General features: G+C 40.3%; 2 protein-coding genes across 3 annotated transcripts; both read left to right on the top strand.

Moving 5' to 3' along the window:
* Positions 1 to 1,879: 1,879 nt before the first annotated feature.
* Positions 1,880 to 11,909, top strand: LOC133490736 (serine/threonine-protein phosphatase 2A 55 kDa regulatory subunit B alpha isoform). Its single transcript, XM_061801168.1, has 10 exons — positions 1,880 to 2,175; positions 3,870 to 3,938; positions 5,351 to 5,448; positions 5,628 to 5,793; positions 6,093 to 6,205; positions 8,183 to 8,360; positions 9,184 to 9,348; positions 9,553 to 9,722; positions 10,624 to 10,715; positions 10,906 to 11,909. Exons 1-10 carry the CDS (start codon positions 2,169 to 2,171, stop codon positions 11,183 to 11,185), a joined length of 1,338 nt encoding a protein of 445 aa, XP_061657152.1. The 5' UTR covers positions 1,880 to 2,168; the 3' UTR covers positions 11,186 to 11,909.
* A 553-nt stretch (positions 11,910 to 12,462) lies between these two features.
* Positions 12,463 to 21,385, top strand: LOC133490737 (BCL2/adenovirus E1B 19 kDa protein-interacting protein 3-like). 2 transcript variants are annotated; one of them, XM_061801170.1, is made up of 6 exons: positions 12,463 to 13,277; positions 15,849 to 16,080; positions 17,476 to 17,554; positions 17,720 to 17,823; positions 18,868 to 19,017; positions 19,778 to 21,385. In XM_061801170.1, the coding sequence occupies exons 1-6, from the start codon at positions 13,223 to 13,225 to the stop codon at positions 19,824 to 19,826; spliced, it is 669 nt and encodes a 222-aa protein (XP_061657154.1). In that variant the 5' UTR covers positions 12,463 to 13,222; the 3' UTR covers positions 19,827 to 21,385. The 2 variants fall into 2 exon arrangements, with proteins under 2 accessions (XP_061657154.1, XP_061657155.1); XM_061801171.1 differs by lacking the exon at positions 12,463 to 13,277 and adding an exon at positions 13,466 to 13,549.
* The last annotated feature ends 4,686 nt before the right edge of the window (positions 21,386 to 26,071 follow it).

Genomic DNA, 26,071 nt, shown 5'->3' on the forward strand with positions numbered 1-26,071 from the left:
TAGATAGATATAGATAGATAGATAGATAGATAGATAGATAGATAGATAGATAGATAGATAGATAAAAAACAGTATATTTCCTAAGCGAGTGACGCTCTCATCTCAATTTACTCAAAAATGTGCAGATTTACTGTGAAATCTCGGCCCATTTATTTGAACAACAAGGCTATCACTGTATCTGGAATGGTGAAAGTGTGAACGTTTGGGGAATGTGATTAATAGTGCTGTATAGAGGATGTGCCAGAAAAGTCCATAAAGTGGTTTCACAAAAACAACATTTCAAATCCAAACTACAAGTTTTCTCTACTCTCTCGCAGTCCACGGGACTTTCCTAGCTGTCCGTCCCACACGTTCAAGGACTCCTTGGAAGGATTCTTCTGGGATCCTCCACAGTTTTGTCGCTACGGCCACCTTGACCAAAACTGGTCACTGTGATGCCCCCTTGAGCGTGGGAGGGGGGGGGGGGTGTGTGTGTGTGTGAAAAAAGTCATACTTAGCCATGTCGGCAAACGGCCAAGAATCTAATTGCAGACTTGCTGGCCCACGATGAAAATGTTTGTCATTTGGGTTTAAAGTATTTTTTGGGACACCAGTCCTGGAATGTTTTTGCCACATATGTCCAAAATGAGCTGAACATTTTAAAGTTCCCGTGGATTTAATCTAGGGATGTTGAATACCACTTTTATTCAAACTGATACCAGTACAGTTACTCACGCTTGACACACCACTAGTACTTTTGATACATAATTCAACTCACACAATGACAGATACTTGTGATCAAATAACATTCTTTCTGATGTACAGAATGATTTGATAATGCGGGAAACATCCGCAGCGTAGCGCTAACTCGTGGTGAGGAAGACTTACTTCCTGTTAGATGTATTTTATTTTTTTGCCTAGAGTATCAATGGCTGATATCGGCAACCTTCTTGAGTACTATACACATTGAAATAAGGCCGATACTGGCCAGTGTCGTTATTTTGTATTGGTACTCCATCCATTCATTTTCCGAGTCCCTCATCCTCACAAGGGTCACGGGTGCCTATCCCAGCTATCTTTGGGCAAGAGGCGGGTTACACCATGAACTGGTTGCCAGCAAACTGGAGGTATTGGTAATCACAAACACTGCGAAAGGCAGATGTAAATACATAATATATCTCTTCATTTAAGTCGGACACGGTGGATCAGCTGGTAAAGCGTAGGCTTCACAGTTCTGAGGTCCCGGGTTGGATCCCAGACCCGCCTGTGTGGAGTTTGCATGTTCTCCCCGTGCTTGCGTGGGTTTCCTCTGGGCACTCTGGTTTCCTCCCGCATCCCAAAAACATGCAACATTAATTGGACACTCTAAATTGCCCCTAGGTGTGATTGTGAGCGTGGCTGTTGTCTGTCTTCATGTGCTCTGCGATTGGGTGGCAACCAGCTCAGGGTGTACCCTGCCTCCTGCCCGTTGACAGCTGGGATAGGCGACCCTCGTGAGGATAAGCGGCAAAAGAAAATGGATGGATGGATCTCTTCATTTACTACTTTCATCGTGCAAATAAAATTTGGCAAATGTGATAAATATTTCGGTGTCCTGAATTTGATGCTGTAATGGGTTTTATCAGTCAGTCATGCAGAAGGAGGTGCTAATTATATAAAATTAATTTTAAATATCTATTTAATTCCTCTGTAATAAAAAGAGAATTTAGGGAATGTGATGGATTGTTCTGGAAGTCGTGAATGAGTAGACGATTTTGACAAAGGAATGGAATTATATGTGCCGATTTCAGGGATGAAATTGAAGTCACGATGAGGTGATTTTGACAGAAATTACAAAACGTTTCTGCTTCTGATGCGAGGCTCTACAATTCTCCGCGTTCATGCGCGCGCATCCGAGCATCTGCCTTGCGGCGTGCGCGCGCATTGTAAAAAACGCATTTGAGTGGAGGTGCGGAAAGACGCTGTGGCGGGCTCGAGAAGTGACTTGTGGGATGCCAAAGACAGAAACAGATTCAAGAGCCACGATTATTAAAACCGCGTTCCGCTTTACCTAAACCCCCCCCGACGCCCAGGTTCCAGCTGCCGGATAAGCGGCTAAAGTTCCGTTCCCACGAAGCAGCAACGCGTGGGAGTGGGAGTGGGGAGGAAGGCTCGTGTTTGACTGAGGCGAGCCCCCAGTCTGTCTCGTCATGGCAGGTAATTCACTTCACCCGTCCCACATGTAAACGGTACGAATATGCCGGCGTTTTGGCAACCTCACTCTGGCTGCACAAGCCCCCTTCCTCGATGGGCTGCCGGACTCTGCGTACGCCCTGTTAGCACTCTAGCTAACGGTAGCTAAACTTAGCCAATGCTAATGCTAACGTTAGCTAGTGGCCAAACTCCAGTGTCATCACGCGTCTGGCCCGTCGCCTTTTGCCACAGCTAACCGGCTAGCCTGCTAACAAATTGAACGGAGCCTTGTAGCATTATTTACCCGCCTAAGAGGAGCCTTGCAAGCTAAATATTCTACATCGATACTGACTGCTAACGATAACTTCCAATGAATATCAGTGGCACCACAAAACAAATCATTTTAGACATGCGTTCCACTGCCAAATGAATTACAGAAGCAATATTTGCGACTCAAAGTGGAAATTACCCAAAATACACATGCTATAACTCTGTTGGAGCTAATGTTAGCTTAAACTTTGACATTGACCACATGCTATTGGAGGTTTAGCAGTTTTATCACTTTGATGACGAAAGATTAAACCGGAATGTGTGGTTGTGCATGAGGTCACACAGTCGTCTAACATTAGTGTAGCCAAATAGTAACAATTTCCACTCTTTATTCATGAGCTGTTGACCACCAGTTCCATAGAAATTTTGTAATCGCCCATTAATGATTTCCCCGACTATAATAATCATTTGTAATAAAGACTCACAGTATAGTTTCATCAGTGTATTTGCTCCTTTTGGGTGGGGAAGGGTGACTGATCCACGGTCATAGGCGTTGCGATGGGGAATGAGCTGCTCATCATTCCCCGTTTTCTTTTACATTTTACCAAATTAATAGGAAACCTATCTGTTGAAAATATTTTCTTTCCCCTCCCTGGATCCTTAAATGGAGTCACGGATCGTCTTAGAATATGTGAATGTGGCAACTGTGATGACTCATAAATGACTGACTGGTTATTCCCATTGCTCTTTCACACCGGAAGTTCTCATAAAATCATGCAGTTGTAGTGCATTTTAATTATTGTTGATGTCCACGGCGTTAAATATTTTAAACCCAAAGACGTTGAAAAGGTTTTGTGCCCAGATACTCTGCCCGTGGATGAATAATGGATTTAAAAAAAAACACAACTGAAAAAAGAAAGAAATACCCAAAAAATGCTGACAAACACAGAAAATTGGACATTGTTTTTACATTGTGGGTCAACATAAATCAACTGTTTGAACAGGTGTAGACAAAGATGGCTCTGCTGTCAGGCTCATGTCTGCCGCCAGGTCGGCATTGCAAATGAGAATCTGTTCTGAGTTACCTTACGTGATTAAATAAAGATTGAATACATTTATGATACTCTTTAACTAAATATTTTGTTGCCAACAACCATTTGAGGCATTTGCAGCAATCATATATCATCTGTCGCTGTCAATGAGATTTTTTGGCCTGCTTTATTGTTATTTTTAAAAATTGTTCTAGTGGACCGACCGCTTTCAAGCTAAGCAATATCTGATTTTCATTCGTTTGCTTTTATTATAGTTTTTTATCAATTTCAAGTTACAGCATGTCAGTGACCAATGTGCGTTTTTCTTTCATGAAATAATCTGTACTAACAATTTTGCCCATGTGTAGCTGGCTACCTGTCTGTTTTTTCCCTTCAATTTCGTGCTATCTTTTGCAGGAGCTGGAGGTGACATGCAGTGGTGTTTTTCTCAGGTGAAAGGAGCCATTGATGATGATGTGGCTGAAGGTATGACCAATAGCAAATTTTATTTTGATTCATTTTTTTTTCCATTTCTATTGGTTTTTAAGCGTACATAACAGTGTAGTGATGCACTTGTAATTAGACAGTATAATTAGCTTTGAATGCAACTCATTTCTATGCGATTAACCGGTTGGTGACTTGCTGGTGAAGTCCATACGACCATCTTATTTCAAGACTTGTTTTATATTCATCATTGGTAACAAGCTCATAAACGCAGCAATTGTGCAATAGAAGGCAACAGTAAAATTCAAGGAATGAAAACTTGGGGCTTGAGTAGCATACCTAATAGAAAAAATATGCTTGCTGAAAATAGATATTTCCTTTTTGACTCTAATTGTTATAAAATAATAGTCAATACACCCAACCTGATCGGTAGGACGGCTGTGTGTGCACAACAATTAGAGCGTAAATGATAAAAGTCTGATTAACAGACAAAACTACAACCTTGTAATTTGTTCAAAAAATATATATTTCACATTTAATTTTGCTTTAAAATCAGGATTCTCTTGACATATTGTAATTCACCAATCAGTATGGGAGTAAATGTTGTATTATGAAAATACTGTTAAACATTCTGTATTGAAATATTTGTGATAAAATGATCAAAATATAACATTATGAAAATGTATTTGTACATATTGAGTCCACCTCTATAAATGCCTACGACTCTGTTAGTCAGTAAAGAAATGCACCTGGCTACTATTAACAAAATGTGGTATATCTTTTATTATTATTGTTTTAATTGTCTTATTATAATTGTTGTAATTTTATGGCAAATTATTTTTCTTTGCGAAATATAATTTAATAAAAGTCATCACCCTTTTGCTGCATGTATGTTAATGTATTGTAGTCATAGTCATTATTCTATATATTTCTTTCGGCTTGTCCCATTGGGGTGGGGGGGTGCGGAGGGTGTCACCACAGCGTGACATCTACATGAATATAAAGAGTAATACTCTAATCTGGTGCCCTGTACATTCCACCTCAGGCATTTTGTTCACAAAGACATTCTCACAGACATTCTATAAGTCACTGTGTCCCTGCCTTTCTGCTTCACCAGGCAGAAATGGGTGAAGTAACATTGTATGTGACAAGTGGCTTACTCTCATCCCGTCTGCTCTACATCTTCCTCTGGACTACCCCCAATCCAGTCACTACCTCATGATGGTGGAATGTGGTTCTCGTTTGTTTTTTGTTTTTTTAAATCCTTGCTGCTTGGGGCAGCAGTGGGTCTCTGGAAGTGGGAATCTGGAGACAGGTTAAGATTAACGGCTTTGAATTTGGTTGTTGAAAAGGCAAGATGCTTGTGATCAATCACCCAGTGATGATGTCCTATGACTTTAGGTTAAAGGAAATCATTTTCATGATCACTTATTGCCTTTTTTTTTTTTTCCCAGCTGATATCATCTCCACAGTTGAGTTCAACCACACAGGTGAGCTGCTGGCCACGGGTGACAAAGGTGGGCGTGTGGTCATTTTCCAACAGGAAATAGAGGTAGGACTTCAGGAAGTGTTAATACTAATATCAGATGAAACATTTCTTTCAGAAAGTGCTTCAGTCCGTTTTGCATCAATGTTGTGTTTTCTTTTGTATTTATTAGAAAAATAATTCACATTACCACACTTGCTCTTTCCTGCCACTTCTCAAAGTGTCTACTTTTGATGTTCCCGCAGAATAAAAGTCTCCCTCAGTTTCGGAGCGAGTACAACGTCTATAGCACTTTCCAGAGTCACGAGCCTGAATTTGACTACTTAAAGAGTTTGGAGATTGAAGAAAAGATCAACAAGATTCGCTGGCTTCCTCAGAAGAATGCTGCTCAGTTCCTGTTGTCAACCAATGGTGATTTAGTAATCCAGGAATACTTTTATGATGCATTTTTCTGTGCTACTACAATTTAATACTTGTGACCACGCCCAGCCAGCCACCATTGTAGTCTGGCAACATTGTTTTGTGGAGGAGATGAATGTTTGAGAGAAATTATCTTGAAACTTTCTTGCTGTACAAATTTAAAAGTCATATTGTTACAAACATGTGTATATCAATTTTTAGTGAGCTCAGTGTTGCCGTTCATGTGATGACAGTAGTTGCCACAAGGGGGTTTATGCCAAGGGATGTTGACCATATTTTGTTTTTGACAGATAAAACCATTAAGTTGTGGAAAATCAGTGAACGAGACAGGAGACCAGAGGGTTATAATCTCAAAGAGGAAGATGGACGCTACAAGGATCCCAACAATATCACCTCACTACGGGTCAGCCCATGAATCACACACACACACACAGACTAAAAACCCACACACAGAATAAAATCACATGGACTACATTATGCAACAATATAAGGGACGAGACTGCGTGCAAACGTATACACACTGGTCACTAGTGAACTTGCCACATTGCATGAGAAGGAAAGCGCTGCATAGACATTAAAAACTCCAAAATTAAGCACCTTTATGATGGGGCTGCGTGAGATCATTTGTGTAATGAACTAGTAGCAATGACTGAGTTTTTGGGTTACGGCCTACTTTCTGATGGCATGAAGTGGTTTGGAAGTTTGGAGCATTTTGTCTTTCTTATGTTCTCTCCTTGGCTACGCTGCCTGCTGGATTAAAATGTTGGATCTTTTTTGGGGTTGGAGGCACAACTGTCATGGCCCTTCTTCATCCTCTGTGCGAACATGAGTTTGACTACTACAATACCATGCGCACACGTGTTCAATTTGAAAACAGAACAGTGAAAATGAACCCAGCAACTTTTGACAAGAGCTACTAGAGATACTGCTCATTTGAAAGTAATCTGTTATGGGCCATTCGTTGGCTCCCTTTATGCCCATGGTATCTAAATCTTTCATGGTATTTTTTGCTGCATTTTCTTGCATGTGAATTATTTTGCTGTGAAAGACACAGTTCTTTTCATATAATGGCTAAACTTGGTTAGAAAACCCAAGTATTTTTCAGGGACATTTTATTTATGCATTTTAAAGGTGCATACTACCAGTATCTCACTTATTTATTTAAACTCAACGTGTCACTCTGGCATCATTTGCTGATGTTGGTAGCCTTGTTGGAATAAGGTGTCCATTCACCTACCATCCATAACTCCATCCATTTGGGCCATGTAGCCTGGCATTCATCCTTGTTAGAATGGTCAGGATTGGCCAATCAACTCTATGCATGAATGCAAACCTGTGGAGAGTCCTGTGTTGAGACCTTCATTAAAGTTTCCTTCGTTGACTCCAGCAGCTTTAATTATCTGGTTTGTGCTCGTCAGTGTTTTTTTTTTTTTTTAACATTTGCTGTTGAGATGCATTTACCTCAGGGAAATGTTTTTTTTACGTCTTTATTTGAAACCGATTGCTTTCCGCTCTAAATCACAAAAAATTGCAGTACAATGATTTTAGTGAAATGTCGGTTCATGTTCAGTTCATCCCTAAATGATTTTTCTTAGTCATTGATATCAGATGGGAGAAATATTTATTACAAATCTTCCCCAGAACTTTGTCCAATATGTGTAATAATTTTAAACAGTGTCGTGTTGTTTTGCTAAAACGTTGCACAGTTAATGCGGTTATTCAAGGGTGTTAGTTCATGTGAACTGAAAAGAAGAAAAAAAAAAACATTGTACACTTGTAATGGAAAGATTTTATATTTCATAAATATAATGACTGGGCGGCACAGTGGATCAGGATTGTCTTCACTGTTCTGAGGACCCGGGTTCGGTCCCAGCCCTGCCTGTGTGGAGTTTGCATGTTCTCCCCGTGCCTGTGTTTTTTTTTTTTTTTTTTTTTCCCTGGGCACTCCGGTTTCCTCCCACATCCCAAAAACATGCAAGATTATTGGACACTCTAAATTGCCCCTAGGTTTGATTGTGAGTGCAACTGTTGTTTGTCTCCATGTGCTCTGTGATTGGCTGGCAACCACTTCAGGGTGTACCCCGCCCCCTGCCCGTTGACAGCTGGGATAGGCTCCTGCACTCCCCGCGACCCTCGTGAGGATAAGCGGCAAAAGAAAATGGATGGCTGGATGATTAGTCTGGCCTTTTGCCAGGTGTGGATCATAAAAGATTGTCATCTGTGACCTAACATGTCCATCCATTTGTGTTGTTTTACCAGGTTTAGCCCGTAGAGGGCATAATTGCTCTGGGTTTAAAAAAAAAAAAGTTTTGGTAGATGTTCTTTTTTAATTGCCATCAATATCTATTTGTAACCCTTGTTTGTTCACCATACATCTCAGGTGCCAGTTTTGATACCCATGGACCTCATGGTGGAAGCCAGCCCACGCAGGGTTTTTGCCAATGCTCATACGTACCACATCAACTCAATCTCGGTCAACAGTGACAATGAGACTTACTTGTCTGCTGATGACCTCCGCATTAACCTTTGGCACCTAGAGATCACTGACCGCAGCTTCAGTATCTTTTTCTGTCCGTGTTGGATTCTACAGCATTACCTAGATGTATGTATTTTATTATTTACTGTATTTTGCCAGAGATTACACAAACATCATAGAGTATCAATGTGTGACTGCAAATACAGTTTTAGGTCTGTTTTCAAAAATGTCAGACCTCTGAACTGTATGGTTAGATAAAATAACGTTAGTGTAGATTGTTAAAGAAAAATGTTTAGCTTTGGTTGGTCTTTGACAGACGGAAATTTTAGATGATCAAAATGTTAATCAAGAGATGGAAATATGGCAAGCAACTAACAAGATCGTAGCTGAATTGTAAGATTGTCCTTATTTTCTGTTTCAGCATTCCCCTTTGTATAAAAACTGCAGAGAACATCTGCTATGTGCAGAAGGGCTCTGTCCGTTAAGAAAAAGTAGCACCCTCTAAAAAAAAGTCCAATTTCTTATATTGCTGGTTTAAACTCTGATTATAACACAAAGCATGATCACAGAAGAGGTTAATCCAGAAATCCATGTATAACTTACCTGTTCCCCGACAATCAATTACTACTTATTCCTATTTTAGCCAGGATTTTGGCGCCACCTTCCGGGATTTAAGTTCTTTATAGAAAGCAAACACAAACCATGAATAGAATGAATATAGGTCCTTATATTTGTGACTAGGTGGGTTCTTAACACCCTGAGGATTTGTTGTTGTCCTCAATTGATCTGGTTATGACCTTGCCCTTTCTATTTGAAAAGTGCGCAGATGTATTTTGACATTTTAACTGGTCTAGTGGGTCCTGTAGAATGCATCTATAAATTTCTCTTAACCAAGCATCTACCAGATATTGTTGACATCAAACCAGCCAACATGGAGGAACTAACAGAGGTGATCACAGCGGCAGAGTTCCATCCTCATCAGTGTAACACCTTCGTCTACAGTAGTAGCAAAGGAACCATCCGCCTGTGTGACATGAGGATCTCTGCGCTGTGTGACAAGCACTCCAAACGTGAGCAAACTCGCCTAGTTTTTGTTGCCCAGTTTTTCCAAATTCAACTTCTATTCAACACATCGGTCAGCCCTAATTAAATTTTGATCGGGTGGCTTGTGATTTGTTCGTCTTCAGATGATTCCAGTATGGATAATTCATATCTGCATATTTTAGGGAAAATGTCTTGGATTGTTTTATTCCATTTTTATTTCTTATCCGCAGTTTTTGAAGAGCCAGAAGATCCAAGCAATCGCTCTTTCTTCTCCGAGATTATATCTTCAATCTCGGATGTTAAATTTAGCCACAACGGACGCTACATGATGACCAGGGACTATTTGTCCGTGAAGATTTGGGATTTAAACATGGAGAATAGGCCAGTGGAGACATATCAGGTGTGTTCTTTACATAAATGTATTTGCCCGATTGTTTGTTACAAACCTTAATTTAATAGGAATGTCCAATTAATGTGATTAGGTGTCCTTGTTTCTTCATTTAGGATGTGGAAGTCAAGTACTGTAATTTCTCGAGTATAATGCGTCGCGGAGTATAATGCGCACCCCCAAAGTTGACCTAAAAAATTAGGAAAACTCTTCTGCCAATGTACAATGCATACGACCAATTTGCTGCTACCCATACGCTCAGAATATTAGGAATGATCTGTATTTATATTTTATTAGATTTGTACTTGTATTGTTTCACAAAAAACTGTCCGTGCAACAATCATTAGTAATAATCAGCACGAGCAATGACACATTTCTTTTAAAAGCAGCTGCACAACTTGCCATTATAGTCAACAGTTTTTGTCTTTTTTTTTAAGTTAAAACAAACTCACGGCCAGTTGTTTCTGATCTTTGGTGCAGTAGCAACAAACATGCTATGCTAACGATCATAAAATGCAAGCTCCCGGAGGAGCTCTGAGAGCTCAGGTTGGGGGCGCACATTACCGTAATATAGATAAATGTGTAACATAAGACATCGAATATCATATTGAAATTATATGTATGCATTTTTTACCATGCTATTTACCTATATATGACTATAAAATGTGATTGTATTTTTTTATTTTTCATCCATACCTAATATAATGGGCTCTATTAACTTTTTGAAAGTATTTTTGGAAAAATTTGCGCATTATTTTCGAGAAATTACGGTACATCAAGTATGACCATTCTGTGTCAGTTTCAGAAACAAGATTGTTCAATTGGACCAAATCTTTACACAATATGAACATTTTGTTTGAAAATCTTGCTTTGGAGTACCAAAGTTATTCAAGGTTGTTTCTTTTCATTCCAGGTTCACGAACACTTGAGGAGCAAACTGTGCTCACTTTATGAAAACGACTGTATCTTTGACAAGTTTGAATGTTGCTGGAACGGCAATGACAGGTGATTAAAACGGATAAAAGGCAAACTTTCATTTGGTTGTTGTCACTCAATTTCACAATTGTATAGAATTTTAATGATCAGTATTGATGACCTACATGTTTGGCTGCACTCTAAGTTGCAACTTTTTTTTTTTTTTTTGCCACTAATGAATACTAAGTGTCTCTCCATCCTTTCTACCTTCTTCTGCCAGTGTGGTGATGACTGGTTCATACAACAATTTCTTCCGCATGTTTGATCGGGGCCAGAGGCGCGATGTCACTTTGGAAGCTTCGCGAGAAAACATCAAACCCATGCAGGTCCTTAAACCCCGCAAAGTATGCGTAGGGGGCAAGCGCAAGAAGGACGAGATCAGCGTAGACAGTTTGGACTTCAACAAAAAGATCCTTCACACTGCCTGGCATCCCCAGGATAACATAATTGCGGTAGCGACGACCAACAACCTCTACATATTCCAGGATAAAGTTAATTAACGTGGGCAAGATCTGGTGTGTGTGTGTGCGCGTGTGTGGGAAAGCGATGTCGTGATGCACCACTGCCGCCTCGCGGCCTCAGCCAGGATGGATTGTGGTAACGCTGAGAACCAGACTCTCCTGTTCGTCGCTACTGGGTGTGACCAGCCTTTGTTCCCGATGGAGATGGAGGAAGCCTCGCTCTTGCCCATCATCAACATGTCTGTGACGGTGACACCTGCCTTTTCTTTTCAGTGATGTGCCATTTTTTTTTTTTTTCCCGCCCACCTGCCTCTTTTGGGGTAATGTGAGTGCAATGGTTTAATATCCAAACTGTTTCGAGTACAAATTTATTTTTATAATCTCCCTTGGTTCTGTGAAAGTTTTTATTATTAGTATGTCCCTCATTGTCCTGTGCCATTGTAGTGTTTAATATTCTAAGAAAAAAATGCCAGTCTCTCATTTCCCTTTTTTTAAGTGTGTGCATACATTCTTTTATGACATCATCTGTAATGCAGTTATACGTAGTATGATTTAAGTCTCACTGCATATCTCCATTAAATGCATGCATACTTGTTAGTCACAAAGGTATGCTCAGAGATTGTGACAAACCCATAACTCTGGGCTTCTTCCGTCTCTTACAGTCTCGTAAATCAGGTTTAGGATGGCCCGTTTTATTCCAAATATTTTCTGTTCAAATTTGGTCTGTTGCTTGCATAAGTCAATTCAAACAACAATGGTTAACTTTGGATAAAAAAAAAAAAAAAGTCAATTCGTCTGCTGAATTATTCCGTCCTCTATTGTAACAATTTTTAACTGGGCCTTTTGCATTTTAACAATGGGGTAATCAAGCATTTTCCTCCCATTGTGTACCACAGATCAGAAGAATTACTTCCTAAGAGAATTTGCTTTGACACTGGACTTGCTCCACTTTTTTTTTAAGGCAAATATATAAAATATTTTTATTTGAGGTATTTCATTGCATCCTGTTAATTCAACTTTGAACATTACTGCTACTACACGTTCTGGTGCAATGAGCTGCAAAAGAACCGAAGCGTTGTCTTTATACATCTTTAAAACGTGGACCAGATTATTTGATGGCTCTATCAATGTGCGACTACAGTTTTAATCTATGACGGTGACCGTAATAAAGGAACTACTTTTTTTTTTTGCACTGTCGATTGTTTTTATGAGGCACCTCATAATTAGTTGTCTGTCATGTGTCTGTGTTAAAAGACAAGTCTCTTAAGTTCTAACGGGGAGGCAAAGTTGGACCATGTTTTATTTTCAACGTCATTTGTAGGCTTAAAAAAAGTTAAAATGTCAAAAATAATTGCTAATTTTTACATGTTATAGTTATTAACTTGGATAAATTAACACGTTGAATAAATGTTAACATTGGTTTTAAAATTCTAGTTTGTTTTAAGTCAATTAAACACTTTTTGTTGACGGAATAGGTCCTTTAAAAACAGGCTTGTTTTAGCCATTTTCAGGAAATGTTCCAGGACTTTTGATGTAAATGTAGCAGTTGCGACGTTAGCTCAAGTATGCTCTTATGTGGGAGCCGAGTCAGATGGTGAACTTTTAGCAGTGGAGTCAGCAGGATGTCGAAATCATGTTCTTGTTTTCGCTGTGTACGTGAGTACACGCACGCTTACGATGGACGCCGAGTTACAGCTCATGAGCAAAAAAAATATTCGAGTTCATATTAAAGCTGCTTCTTAACGCAGACTGGCGTCTCCAATGATCTGAATGAATATATTATATGCTTATTTTTAGCATGTGGTATCATTCCACTCTTCCTTGTGCTACGTCATCAGTCAGCTCCGGGAGGATCTGAGTCTCGCGGTGGCTACCGCCTCGACCACACCAGTAGCCCATCAAAACAAATCGCAGTACAGCTTTAGTTTAGGTAGGTCCCCCCTCCAACAGAACCATCGGACGGCGAGGCGATACACTTGTCCTGTCACTCGTCTGAATGTATGAAGGGAAAATCGCAAGCGTTTTCCTCTGACGAGCTTTTTACACAACCCACACTGGTTGTTATCAGGCTCAGCGATGTCCGACGCTAGTGGCACAGCTACAGACAACAACGGAGACTCTGGGCTCAACGGTACGTAGTCACATACATTTGCGTGAGATTTTAACAGGGTTTCCTCTCAACCCCAATGAAATGTGGGGCTGTATCCTATGTTTGGTGTAATTTATTTCAATTAGTTTAGCACGTTCGTTTGTTTATTTTTCCGCCGCGAAACTACATTTAAGGAGGGGAGTGAAGAGCGCCATGATCCATGTGCTTATTGACAGCGTCCGGACCAATGTTGCTTCGATCCTATTGACAGACGGGCTTGTGAGCCAATCAGCAAGTCTACCGGTGGCGTGGAGGTGGGTTCTAGTTTTGTCAACAAGGCGAGCTCGAAGACGCCAAAAATTGGTAAAAATTGGGGCAGATGAATCACATCGTTCTTATAATCTATCCTACATTGTTACATTTTGTCGTCTTTATATTTTATTTTGCCCGATTGAAAAAAAAAATCATTTTACGTCGGGGTTTACATTAGTTGAGCAAGCCAAGTTGAGCTCAGCCTGTTAGTACGACGTTAACTATCGGGCCTATGAGAACAAAAGCATGATTATTAAACTGCTTAACTGCTTACAAGGTAATAGCTTGTGATTTTTGTTTCTCCGTCACTATGGTGAGACATGACGGGGCATGCTATTTACAGCCACATTGATAAGGGCCAGTGGCAGACGCTTCAAACTTCAGTAAATGGATGTTGGGTTCAAATATTTCGGCCTACCCTCTTAAATAAATTTGACAGTGTATTTTATGGACATTCAAGGAGCGATAACATATATTTGGGACAGTTATTGGTCAGGACACCCATTATATTTCTCACATATTCTTTAATGAAGAGGGTCTCCATTGAGTCTTTGTTAATAGGCCACCCAATTCACTGACTTAGCATGTGTTTGATAAAGTGTTTATAGGATTTGTATGCCACTTTGGATCAACCATGACGGCTTAAGACATACTGGACTGTCACTGTACATGTTTAGACAAAGCTGTTGTAAGGACACGTCCCTCAACCCTCAGGTTATCAGCAAGATAGGGCGAGAGGGTGTACGCGTGTTATCTGAGCCAGTAGGCTATTTTTGGATTTTCCGGGAGCTCGCACCGCACACCAGTTCATAAACAAATTTATCTATCACATACGCTCTCCGGGCAAGATCCTCCAGTTCTGCTCTGCTGGGTACCTTCATCAATATCAGTTAATCAAAAAGATCACTTTGTGTCCATTCTCTTAATCCACCTGACAGCTGATTACGGGTCTGAGGCCAGAATGTTCATAACCATTGGCACCATGGCAACGTGGCTTCAAACCACAGAGCAGAGACAATGCTCTGTCAACAGCAACTCTGCTCACGGTCTACTCTGTAATCCACATGATGTGAGTGAGTGCTCAGCCTTATGGGAGGGACGGGCGCCATTGGGTTCAGCGAGTGTGATTGGCTTTGCAGTTGAGTGTGTGAACACATTGTTTATTTTATGGTCACGGAATCATGTGATCTCTGTGGGAGGTATCACTGGTTTGTTTTTAAATCTTGATCTTGGAAAAAATGCAGTTGTTTATTTTTATTTTTTTACTTCTTGAACCAGGACCCCCGTCATCCACATGCACAGCTCGTACACAGAGAGGGAGTGTGATATATCACATGCAAGGTCCACAAGAACCCGGAGAAAGACATTTACTGCCCTGTCAGCACACAACATGACATAGTGCTTTCCTCATCAAGTTTTGCTTGACACTTTCAGGGAGTCCATAGTCACATCCGCTTGTTTTTCTTCGAGCGAAAGTGCTCAGATGCTTTTTATGGACCTGCAAGCCTGGGAGGTCAAATCAGGGGAAGCACAGTTGTAATTCCCTCCCGTAACATCGGCCGTGTTTACTGTTACTGCCATAGCCATGGCGTCAGGTTGGTATCAATAAAACGAGAGCTCAAACTGCGTAGAAACGAGTGTAAACCCTGAAACTGAAAAGATCAAAATAATATTTTGGCGCCTAAATTATTATTGTGGAAACATAAAAAAAAGCACGAGTACACACCCAATTAAAATGCTCGCTCACTTTTCCAAAAGCACCTTTCACGTTCTGATTTCAACACTCTCTTCCGTTCTCTTTGCTCTAGATTTGGAATTCTGCTCTTTCTGTTTTTTTTCTCCTTGCTCTCAATTCTTCACTGAGCTACGCCTGCTTCCAAATGAGCCCTTTTTTATGTGCCCACAAGAATAATTTTACTCCCCTTAATATTATTTTTACCTCTTCAGCTTCAGTTTTTAGGTTCGTTATAGCTCTCATTTTATTGATAGCGACCTGAAGCAATATATGATTTGATATAAAGCGGTATTTAAAATAAAAGATGACCATTTCAACAGCATTTTAGTGTTGCAAAAAATAGTCATACAGTAGTTGAGTCGGCGATTACATGGTTTTGCATCACCTGAAATTACAACCCTAATATTAAATGCAATTAAAATAGTTAAAGAATACCATCGAGGTAGTGAAATGAATGAAGTTATTGATGTTAGGATTTCGTATCGCATCAATGGTTGTACAAGAACGTGAAAATGTACACTTGCCCAGGCACACACTGATGAGCATATCGGTGTTTGCCCCCATAGGGTCCTGGGTGGAGTTGGAGATGAACAGAGGCGCTACAGGGACAACCCAGTCCTCTTCCACAGTCAGTCCTGCTTCGGGCCTGTTGCCCCTTCCTCAGGTGGAGGAAGAGGAGGCCATGGTGGGGGCACTGGAGCACGTCCCATCCTCGTCTTCCATCCACAACGGTGACATGGAAAAGATCCTGCTGGATGCCCAGCACGAGTCAAGCCGAAGCAATTCTTCATGCGACAGGTAGGTTTATTCTTCCCTGTAAGTAAAATGTACTTTTTGACCTGTTAGACAGAGCATATTTTTGTTTAGAGTCAGCTTTATTTTATTAGCTTGATTTTGCTGTGCTGTTTCCTTTTCTTCCTAATAGTGAATGTACAGTATGTTAATGCTCAAGAATTTTCCTGTGCCAACTACTACTGGCTTCACAACATTCTGGAATTTCAGCTTAATGGTTGGCTCTCATCTATGGTTCTTTTTGACTTTCAGCTGAGGCTGTGACTATTTAGCCCCACTTCAGCCTCTTGACTACAATATATTCTCTTGTGTGTGAACCCTGTGTGCACTTGGCCCTTGCTTGCCCTTATCCATCCATGAGGTTTTTACTTAGAATAATGAATTCATTTTATTTTCACGAGATCTTCAAATCGCGGCCTTGCTTGCGTGGAGTTTGCACGCCTGCACGGTTGGTTAATTAACGACCCTAAATTGCCCATAGCTGTGAATGTGAATGCAAATGGTTTGTTTTAATGTGCCCTGCGATTGACTGGCAACCAGCTCAGGATGTACCCCGCCACTCGCCCCAAAATAGCTGGAATAGGATTCAGCACGCCTGTGACCCTAGTGAGCATATGTGAATGGATGGGATACATTAATTAAAAAAAAAAACAATAATAGCCACAAACAAATTTGCTTTGAAGCAGACTAAATGAATGCATCTTTGTCCTTGTGCTGAGTATATATGAAGAATTTTAAATGTTGTTTGAGGAGCCTGGCAATAGAAAAGTGCCAGGGAGCTAGTTCTTAGTGGCCCAGTGTGTCCCAGATGTCTTCAAGTCCTCACAGCTCGAGAGGAGGAAAAAAAACGGTTGTTGAGGAACCTGAAGCCTTATCTACCATTGCCATGGTTACCTGTGCTTGGAAAGGTTGTGTGCTCTTTGCTCTATGCCATTTGTCACATGCTGGTCCACGTGCCTCCCCTGAGCTACTAGTAGATTTATCACAAACGTGCAACCCCTAAGTGAGGATAAGCGGAACAGAGAATGGATGGATGTTTCAACTTTACCTAAACCATTTAGCTATTAATAATTGTAATTATTGCAATTAATTCACATTGTCTAGAATATTTCTAGGAAAGAAAAAAGTGAAACTGTGATGAACGTCATTGGTAACTGTTATGGTCCTTTTATGTGTTGGTTTAGTCTTTCAAAAAGACTGCTGCAAATAATTAAGGACAATAAAACAACAAAACTAGGGTACTTCTATCTTTTTATGTATTTCAAGTTTTTAAACAGCCAAATCAAGTAAATGTTTTCCATGACATGACTATGGCATTTCCTATCATACACAACGTTCTGGAGGATTCTGTTGGATTTTAGGATGACTGAAGATGCTTTATTTGTGGTTCTGATCCCGCAGTCCTCCGCGACCCCACACTCCCCAAGATGAAGGTCAAATCATCTTCGATGTGGACGTGACCAGTAGAAGAGACAGTCAAGTAAGAGCTCACTTGAGGCCTCGAAAGATCTTTAGAGGCGTTGCCTTGACAACCTCAACTGACGCAGGAGGGGCGCTCCAATTTCGTTATGCAGCTTTGTATGATGACAAAAAATGTCATTATATTCTGATCTCTTTATGAGTTGAGTTGTGTTTGTGTTTTTAGATCGAAGAGGATGTCTTGGACAAGGAGCGGGACATGGACATCCTGATGAAGGATGCAGATTGGGTTGCTGACTGGTCCAGTCGACCGGAAAACATTCCTCCCAAGTAAGTCTGAACTGTGTAAACATTCCCGTCGCCACGCACGCACCCACACCTGCTTGTTTGTACTGAGAAAACGGGTTTGTCATTTTAGCAATAAAGCTGGTGTGACACACAGAGACCAGAACGAGATTATTACATATGACTCAGACTTAAACTGAGCGGTGCCTTGACTTCCAGATTTATTTCCATCTGTGACCAAATCCCAATTATCTGTCACCACTGTAATGAACGGAAATCCTATTCATCCGTTCCATCCCCACATTGGGCTCCTTCTAGTGTATGCATTTTGGCCACCAGGGTGCAATATAGTATAGTTGTTAAGACAAATAAAGTTTTGTATATTGTAGGCTAAAGAATATATGCATGTGAGTATTGTTATATCATCTGTCTTCATGTGTTGCTTCATCATTTGTGTTTAAATATCCTTTGCATAAATTTTTACAATCCCTCATCTATTGATGCTATTCACTAGCCCATCTATGGCATTTTTCATTGTGTGTTAGCATTAAGCTAGTTGACATTCCCAGGGCAAAGTTATGTTTAAGAAAAAAAACCCATAGTTTTCTTTATTTAGTTTGACAATAAGGTCCAACTGGGTGTGACAATAAATGTTTTTGAGGAATTGTTCACAAACTGCTGCCAAACCTCTGCTTGTTGTGAAGTTCAGTTTATGGTCAATATCTTTTCCCCCCCTCACAAGTCAAAACAAAAAAATCAGCTGAGGGACGGGTCACATCTTAAAGCAGCACCACAAATGCACTTTGGTTGGGGTTATGAATTTGTTTGGATTAAAATCGGGACAATTTGTCATACTTTTGAATGAGCCACATGTAATCACTGAGTAAGTATTTAACACTATTGTCTTTTAGGAGGTGTGGCAAGTTCATTATTTTGAAATGCACAGAAGCTCGAAACTTGTTTTTTAAAAGGACTGTGCCAGCCATATGTGCAAAAGCTCTAAAATCTGTTGCTTGAAAATAACAACTGCTCTGATTAAAAAAAAATAGAATTTAAGAATATATATTCCTTCACCTTTTTTCCTCGCAGGGAGTTTAATTTTTGTCACCCTCGACGCGCTGTGACGCTGAGCATGAGGAAGACTGGTGCCATGAAGAAAGGAGGCTTCTTCTCTGCTGAGTTCCTCAAAGTGTTTATCCCATCGCTGCTGGTTTCACACATTCTTGCCCTTGGACTTGGGTAAGCAACACCAAGTCATCACTATTCAAGATTATTCTTCTTGATCCATCATTTATCTTAGTGTCCTTGTTGAGTGTAAGTCAATCTCTCATCAGTGTTTTTAATAGTTTATATTTAGCTTCTTTTTTTTCTCTACAGGACATTTCACAACAAAGTCACACGTTCTTCCGGGTGGCAAAAGCCGTAACTTTCTCCGATGGCACCACTTGTTAACAACCCCTCGCATATCAGTTGACCAAAGCAGTTTGATATTAATATAACAGGGTAAATGGTGAATGATGATTTTTAGCCTTGTTTATGCCCAACGTACTCTAAATCTGTCACGTGTCAGTCCAAATTATGTTACGTAAACCAAACCAGCCGAACATTTTCTACATCTCGTACAAGCAGTCTAGCGAACATTTCTGTACGACTACTTATGACATCCTTTAGATTTATTCTCTTAACTCAGTTTTTTTTTTGTTTTTTTTTTTAAGGAAAATAAAACTAAAAACTAAACTTTTTGGGGTATATTTGGCAGCACAAGCCCAAACACAAGTTCTTGTCACTTTTTGTCACCATGAAGTTTCTATGTTCCCATTTTTTTACAAAATTTCGGAAATTGTCTTATTTAGCTTTAACTCACTTCTGAATTGCTGATGAGCTCCAGGAGGGGGCGCTGCTTAATTACATTCAGCTGTCATACCAGATATCATCCGTATATACCCAATTTCTTTTTTGAGCTGCATTTTAACCTGCATCCGTGGCATCTTCTCAACAGAGTGTACATTGGGAAGAGGTTGACCACGCCCCCCACCACCTCCTTCTGAAGCTGAAACTGAAGAAAAGTGCCTGAGAAGTAGCCGGGAGCCAGAGAAAGTGTTGCTGTCAATTGAAGACTTTCTCCTGCTTCTTCTCCCCTGCTTGCCCCCCTCCTCCCTCCTCCTCCTCGCTGAGATATGACATGTTCTCAGGAGAAATGCACCCCCCCACCCCATCCCCGCCATCTCTTTTTGACTGGCTTTTCTGAAACAAAATAGCCAACTCCCCCCGCCCCTTACATCCACTCATTTGTAAAACCTTTTCAAAGAGTGCAATGGCTGTTTTAATAGGCTTGTTTTCGATGGGTGACTTTTCTTTCAGAAAAGACAGTAAATGGAAAACTTGGGCTTGGATAAGTGCGTGCGAGCCCCATGTGCGCTGACAGTGTTTTCAAGGTTGCGTCTCTTGGGCTGCAGTGTTGCAGGGTCCAGAAAGGTTCAGATCATGTTGGGGTTTTTTCAGTTAAGCAGCTTTGGCTGCAACATATCATAAGAGTTAATCGGGTCGTGAACTCGCATTCAGGACACAAGGCTGTGCTGTTGGATTACTTTTTGTCTTTTGTGTCAGATTGAAGTTACTTGAAAAGATTTGGCACCAAAATACATGGTCAGAAATGTAGATCAGAGTTACGTTTTGAACATTTAGTTCAGCTGTTTCTTGAAAAATCAGAATTTAAAAAACATTGGCACTTTTTTTTCATAGATAGAAGCATTTTTTTTTTGTCTTATTTATCTGGGTAACAGGTTGTCGTACACGGACCTGTTTTTTATCATTTTGACAAAAAAAAAGAAGCACCAAAGCCTTTCTGAAATTGGCACAAATCCTCCGATGTCTAATCAACATGGCCGTGACTTTTAATTATTTCACTTATCAAGGCCCTTCTCCATTTGTGATTGAAACACATGACTGACTGACAGTGTTCCAAGCTTTATGTACTTCCTTCTCTGGGTGAGTGGGAGTAAACTCGGGCCTTGACCCGTACTGACATTTGACCCATCATCTAAATGCCAAATGTGTCGCACGTGGACATGCAGTGTAGACGAAATATTGAGCATTAATTGCAAAGAGGTGGTTAATGACTCTTTGAAGAGATGAGAGGTTAAAGTGTTCTTCCTGTTTCGTAGACATGTTTCATTTCTTTAGTGCTCTTAACAATGTCACCACTAGATCAGTTGTGATGAAATATTTTTTTTTTCCAAAAATAACAGCTATCTAGTTAGCAGAGTGGTGATTTTGATTTAGCTATCACCATATTAACTTGAGCGTGAATTATTATTTTTTTTAGTTAATATTTCTTCTCCTGTGTATTTGTGCAACAGTCAGAAGGGTCAGGATGCCTCCCTTTTTTTTTTTTTTTCTAAACATGATCATGAGTCGCCTTAGACACGTTCCAAACTAAAAGAAACTTTGCGTTGACTGGTCCTGATAAGAGAAGGAATTTGGAGAGCGCTCTCACAGTGAGATTGTCTAACATGAATTCTTGTAATACATTTTGCTTTATTTTACTTGTCCTATTCCATTCAACAAATGATAAACATTTTGTCATTAAAGATAACCTGAATGACTATATCATGTTTTGGGGTATGTTCTTTTCCTTGAAGACAAGTTGAAGGAGACAGAGGAAACATTTTGAACATTGCACTGGAACTGCTAAGGACCACTCCTAAAACTTGTGGCGAGGTCTTGTTGTTTGCTTCGTCCTCTTGTGTTCAGCAAAGTGTGTCACACTTTGGCAGCTGTCACAGTCCGCAACTGTTGTTTTGGACTGTGTTCAAATCCTCGGCTTTTTTCCGTGCCAGCTCCAGCATAGCTGAGACCTGAGTCCCATGTTTTGTAACTTGTCCAGGGTTCCTGTGAGTGCTACAGTCACAACAGAGACAAGTTCTGACCGCTTTGAGGGTGGGGGGCAGACACAGTGCATGGGCTGTTTTTACCTCCCAACTAGCCACCAAATAACCTTGTCAAACAGCAATTCTCGCATTGAACTTGTAGACACGATCGCTCATGTGACCCCACATTGCTCACATTTTCAGCCACCCAACAGTCGCTGCCGCCCCTCCCTTGAAGAATATGCCTTTCTCTTGAATTCTCATTGGCATTGCTCTCCAGTGGTGAGTATTCTGTACTGCTGCCATGTTTCTCCTCACACTTGTGTATATGTTGCAAAGTCGTGTCTCACTGGCCAATCGTGATTACTACAAATTTCTCATTTTGGGGGCGTCCTTGGAAAGTGTTCTGTGTGAAACATAATTGGGTTTTAATAAACAGAACACAGATTAGAGAAATGTATCCACAACTAATTTTTGTTATTTTTCATTCACTCATTCCATTAACATCGCAGAACTGCATTATGTTCACTCAGCTGTGTAAATGTATCTATGTGATCATGTGTAGAAATCAATAGACACTTCATGAATCTTTATCATGAACAATATGCAATGTTATTTCAGAAGCTAATCAAAAATACTAAATACATTGTACCATATTTGCAGTTGTTTTTGATCAATGCTGAATTTATACATTTGCATTAATACATTAGTTATTGCCTTTTAACTTATTACAAACACTCACTTGACCCAGTCTTGATGTATGTGGCAATGTTGCAGTGTTGTTGTTTTTTTTTTAATTTAGGAAGTCGGGCTTGATCGATTTATATTTTGTAGTTTTTTTTTTTAATTTAGTAAGTCGAGCCTGATTGATTTATATTTGATCACAAACAGCCTGTTCCCTCCTCCTCCTCCTCCATCCTCAGCACATCTCCTACTGACCAATCCCAACACCGCAAAACCCGTATAACTCCTCCCAATGCAGCTGATGGTGTTACCATGGGTTACCGTGGGTGTTGGCCACTCATGTCTCTTGCATTTGGGAGGAGAATCTGACATACTGTATTTATTGAATTCAATGGAAAACACTGTAAAAATGCTTATTCTAACATTCAAACGCAATGTGAACTCACCAGTTAACAGTCCATCAGGGAGGTTTTATTTAATTAACAATTCTTTATTAAGCTGCCTTAAATTACAAAGCAAATGGGAAAATGAAAGTAAATTTATCAGTCATTCCCACCTATACTCATTATCAAGGAGTTTTTATAGATTTCTAATATAGAGATATGTATCTGTGTATAAATTAATATTATGCTAATATAGATTATTTATATAGATTTATAGCAAATGCAATACCTCACATATTTCAAGTGCTTTGATTTGTCAAATTTATTTATAGAGCACTACATATTTAAAAGCATAACTTGAGCTCCTTTTACAGTGGCCTGCCACAATATTAGGTACACTTGCACTTGAACATGTGAAAAAACTAAATCCAGCTTAGTTGCTTATACTGTAGTATGTATACCATGTATTATTATTTCATACTAATATTTTCCTCTAAGGATGGAATAGTTACATTATACTGCATGTGGGTAACCCCCAACCGTGATATAATAGTGAAAATATAGTCCATACTAAAGCAGACACAAAAGCAGTGTATAAAATTGTCACTTTCTCCTTTAAGGGGATTGTCCTTAGCTGACTGTATGATTGCCATGGTTTTTTTTCCCGTTTGTATCCATCCACCTCTTCATCACCCGCACTTGTTTCTTCACCTTGACAAACTGCAGTGTAAATGTAACTGAACAGGTCTCATCTTAAAAGAAATAAGTTTCCACGTTACAGGATCAGCTGCCGTCACCTCTGATTGTGCTTGCGTTAATGGATGCCAGGACCGTGCCCTTCCTCTCCAGAGAGCACACTCCCTCTCTCCCCCGTCCAACTGTTTATCGGGCATGCTGCCAATTTTCCTCCCTAATTATCCTGCACTCCCCTCTGCCTCTGCTCAGTTCCCCTTTTTGTGCTGTACGCAGATTTGTGTGAACATTAATGGCATTGTCTGTGTTTGGGTGAGTCCACACCATTATTTTTGCTTTTCCAACCCCACCCCCCACCCCCCGACTCACACACAAGACCTTCAGAATTTTTGACCACCACCCACACACACAGCGAGCACCGTCCTCCCAGCCCTCTGAGAGACGAGGTATAGTGGCGACTAAACCATTCAATGCTCAACATGTCGCTATGGAAACTGTGCTGACGTGCTGAAATGTGCTCCACAGCCACTTCTGCAGTTTTTACTGTTTCAGTGTGAGTCAGGATTTGCTCAACTGAAGCTGTAGCCAAAGTTGCTATGGTGACCAGGGGATGAGTTTCTTATGAGCCCCCGATGTGAACTACTTTTTAAAACTTTTCTTTTGTGTGAAAAGTAACCTGTGCACAACTAAAAGCAGTAAAAATGTCAATTATATTTTCATTTTTGGAAGTAGCTCTTCATCCCCAAAGCCCCCAATTACATTTGGCTATCGGTGAGATAATGCATGCATGTGGAGCATGCAGTTGACACACTGCCAAACAGTAAAACACTGTTTATGACTGGAAACACAGATGTGATTTACACACCCCCTCCCCAGCCACACACACACACAACACACACACACACACACACACACACACACACACACGACAATACAATTTGGCAAAATTCTTTGCAGATGGATTATGAACACATGCTTTCAAAACTTGCGCAATTTAGCATACCTGGTTTAAGAATGATACAGAAACCTCACTACAAAGAGCTGGCAGGGCATCCATGGTTATGGACATATGGACATAATGTAAATCTGACATCCCTTCATAAGTAGTCTTTTTTTAAAGAGCTCTATTTTTCTTTTAGAGAACAAAAGGCTTTTTTGGAATGACTATAATTTTATTTTCAAACAATGGCCGCTTTTAAAAAATAAATGGGATAACATCAATAGTAAACTCTCTTCCCTTGTTAAACTTTAACATTAACAGTATAGTATTAATAATGCTTTATCATTTCAAAATACATTATTCTTGTGTCATTACCGCTTTTTATCCTGACAATATAATTCTTTGTTCTGTTTTTCTTCAGATTTCTTGTTGTACATGATAAACTGTAAAAAAAAGAAAAAAGTAGCAAACTTAATTTTAATCATGATTAAAATGTGGTAAACTGATGTAATTTTCTACTCTTCTACTTTAATCTATGTTAAGCAAATTTTAATCACGTGTAACCGAGGTACATATTCAAAATAAGTATTACAGTCAAATTACTTTTTGTTTATTTGTTTTGTTGGGGTTAGAATTAGGCGGAGGTTATTGAAAACGTTTCTCCCCTGTAATATTCCTGGATTAAAACATTATATTAGTCAGTCAGCCTGTTTATTGTTTACATTAGTGATAGATAGATAGATAGATAGATAGATAGATATAGATAGATAGATAGATAGATAGATAGATAGATAGATAGATAGATAGATAGATAGATAGATAGATAGATAGATAGATAGATAGATAGATGGTGCTGAAGGGACAGCGTGCCTCTTTTGTCGGACTGGGTGTGACTTCTGGGAACTCTCCAAGGTTCGGTTTTTGACCGCAAAATTTTCACCGGAAACTAGAAGTAGTACGTGCACATATGACAACGCGTTCCTTGTTGAGAGCAGTTGTGACACGTGTTTAATTTTGTCGGTTTGGACTTTTCTCAGGAAGAATGAACAATTGTGCGCTTTGTACCCGCCTGCATCACGACATCTACAACACAGGCTACAGGTAATCAATTTTAACTTTTATTTTGATAGGCCGTGTTTCCGGTTTGTCCCTCACAAAGGCAAGCTTATCACATCGAGGTCGCATGCTAGAAGCGTAGAAATAAAAGTCTAATCGCGTTGACATTATCTCGTTTCCCCTTCACTTTAAGATATTTTCACGAGGGTGGGGCCGCTTTCCTTCTGCATTGCATTTATTATTTGGTCACAGCGTCACCACCTGCAAGTGAATTCCTGATTCCTCTCAAGGCGGTGGCCGCACAGGGGAGCAGAGCCGAGACCAAGAAGAGGCTTTTTCCTTTCTTTCTTCCGTGCAGCCGCAACGCCGCTCGCAAGGCATGTCGACCACCGGGGAAGTGCCAGCAGGTGGCTTTTTCAAGAACATGGGCTCCGACAGCCCCGCCAGGCCGAGGCAGCAGTTTTGTGGCATGTTTTGCCCGGTGGAAGGCTCCTCCGACAACAAGACTTTAGACTTTGACGCTCTCTCTGCGTGCAGAGGGAAGCGAGACAGTCGCGTCATTGACCGGCAGAGCCACATCTCCCAGCCCAAGAAGGTGGAGATTAGGGAGAGCATGGGCAAGGAAGCTCTGCAAAATCTGGACGATGGAAAGGTACATTTTCTTTGAC

This window comes from Syngnathoides biaculeatus, chromosome 17, assembly GCF_019802595.1.
Source record: "Syngnathoides biaculeatus isolate LvHL_M chromosome 17, ASM1980259v1, whole genome shotgun sequence".
NCBI classification, from domain to species: domain Eukaryota; kingdom Metazoa; phylum Chordata; class Actinopteri; order Syngnathiformes; family Syngnathidae; genus Syngnathoides; species Syngnathoides biaculeatus.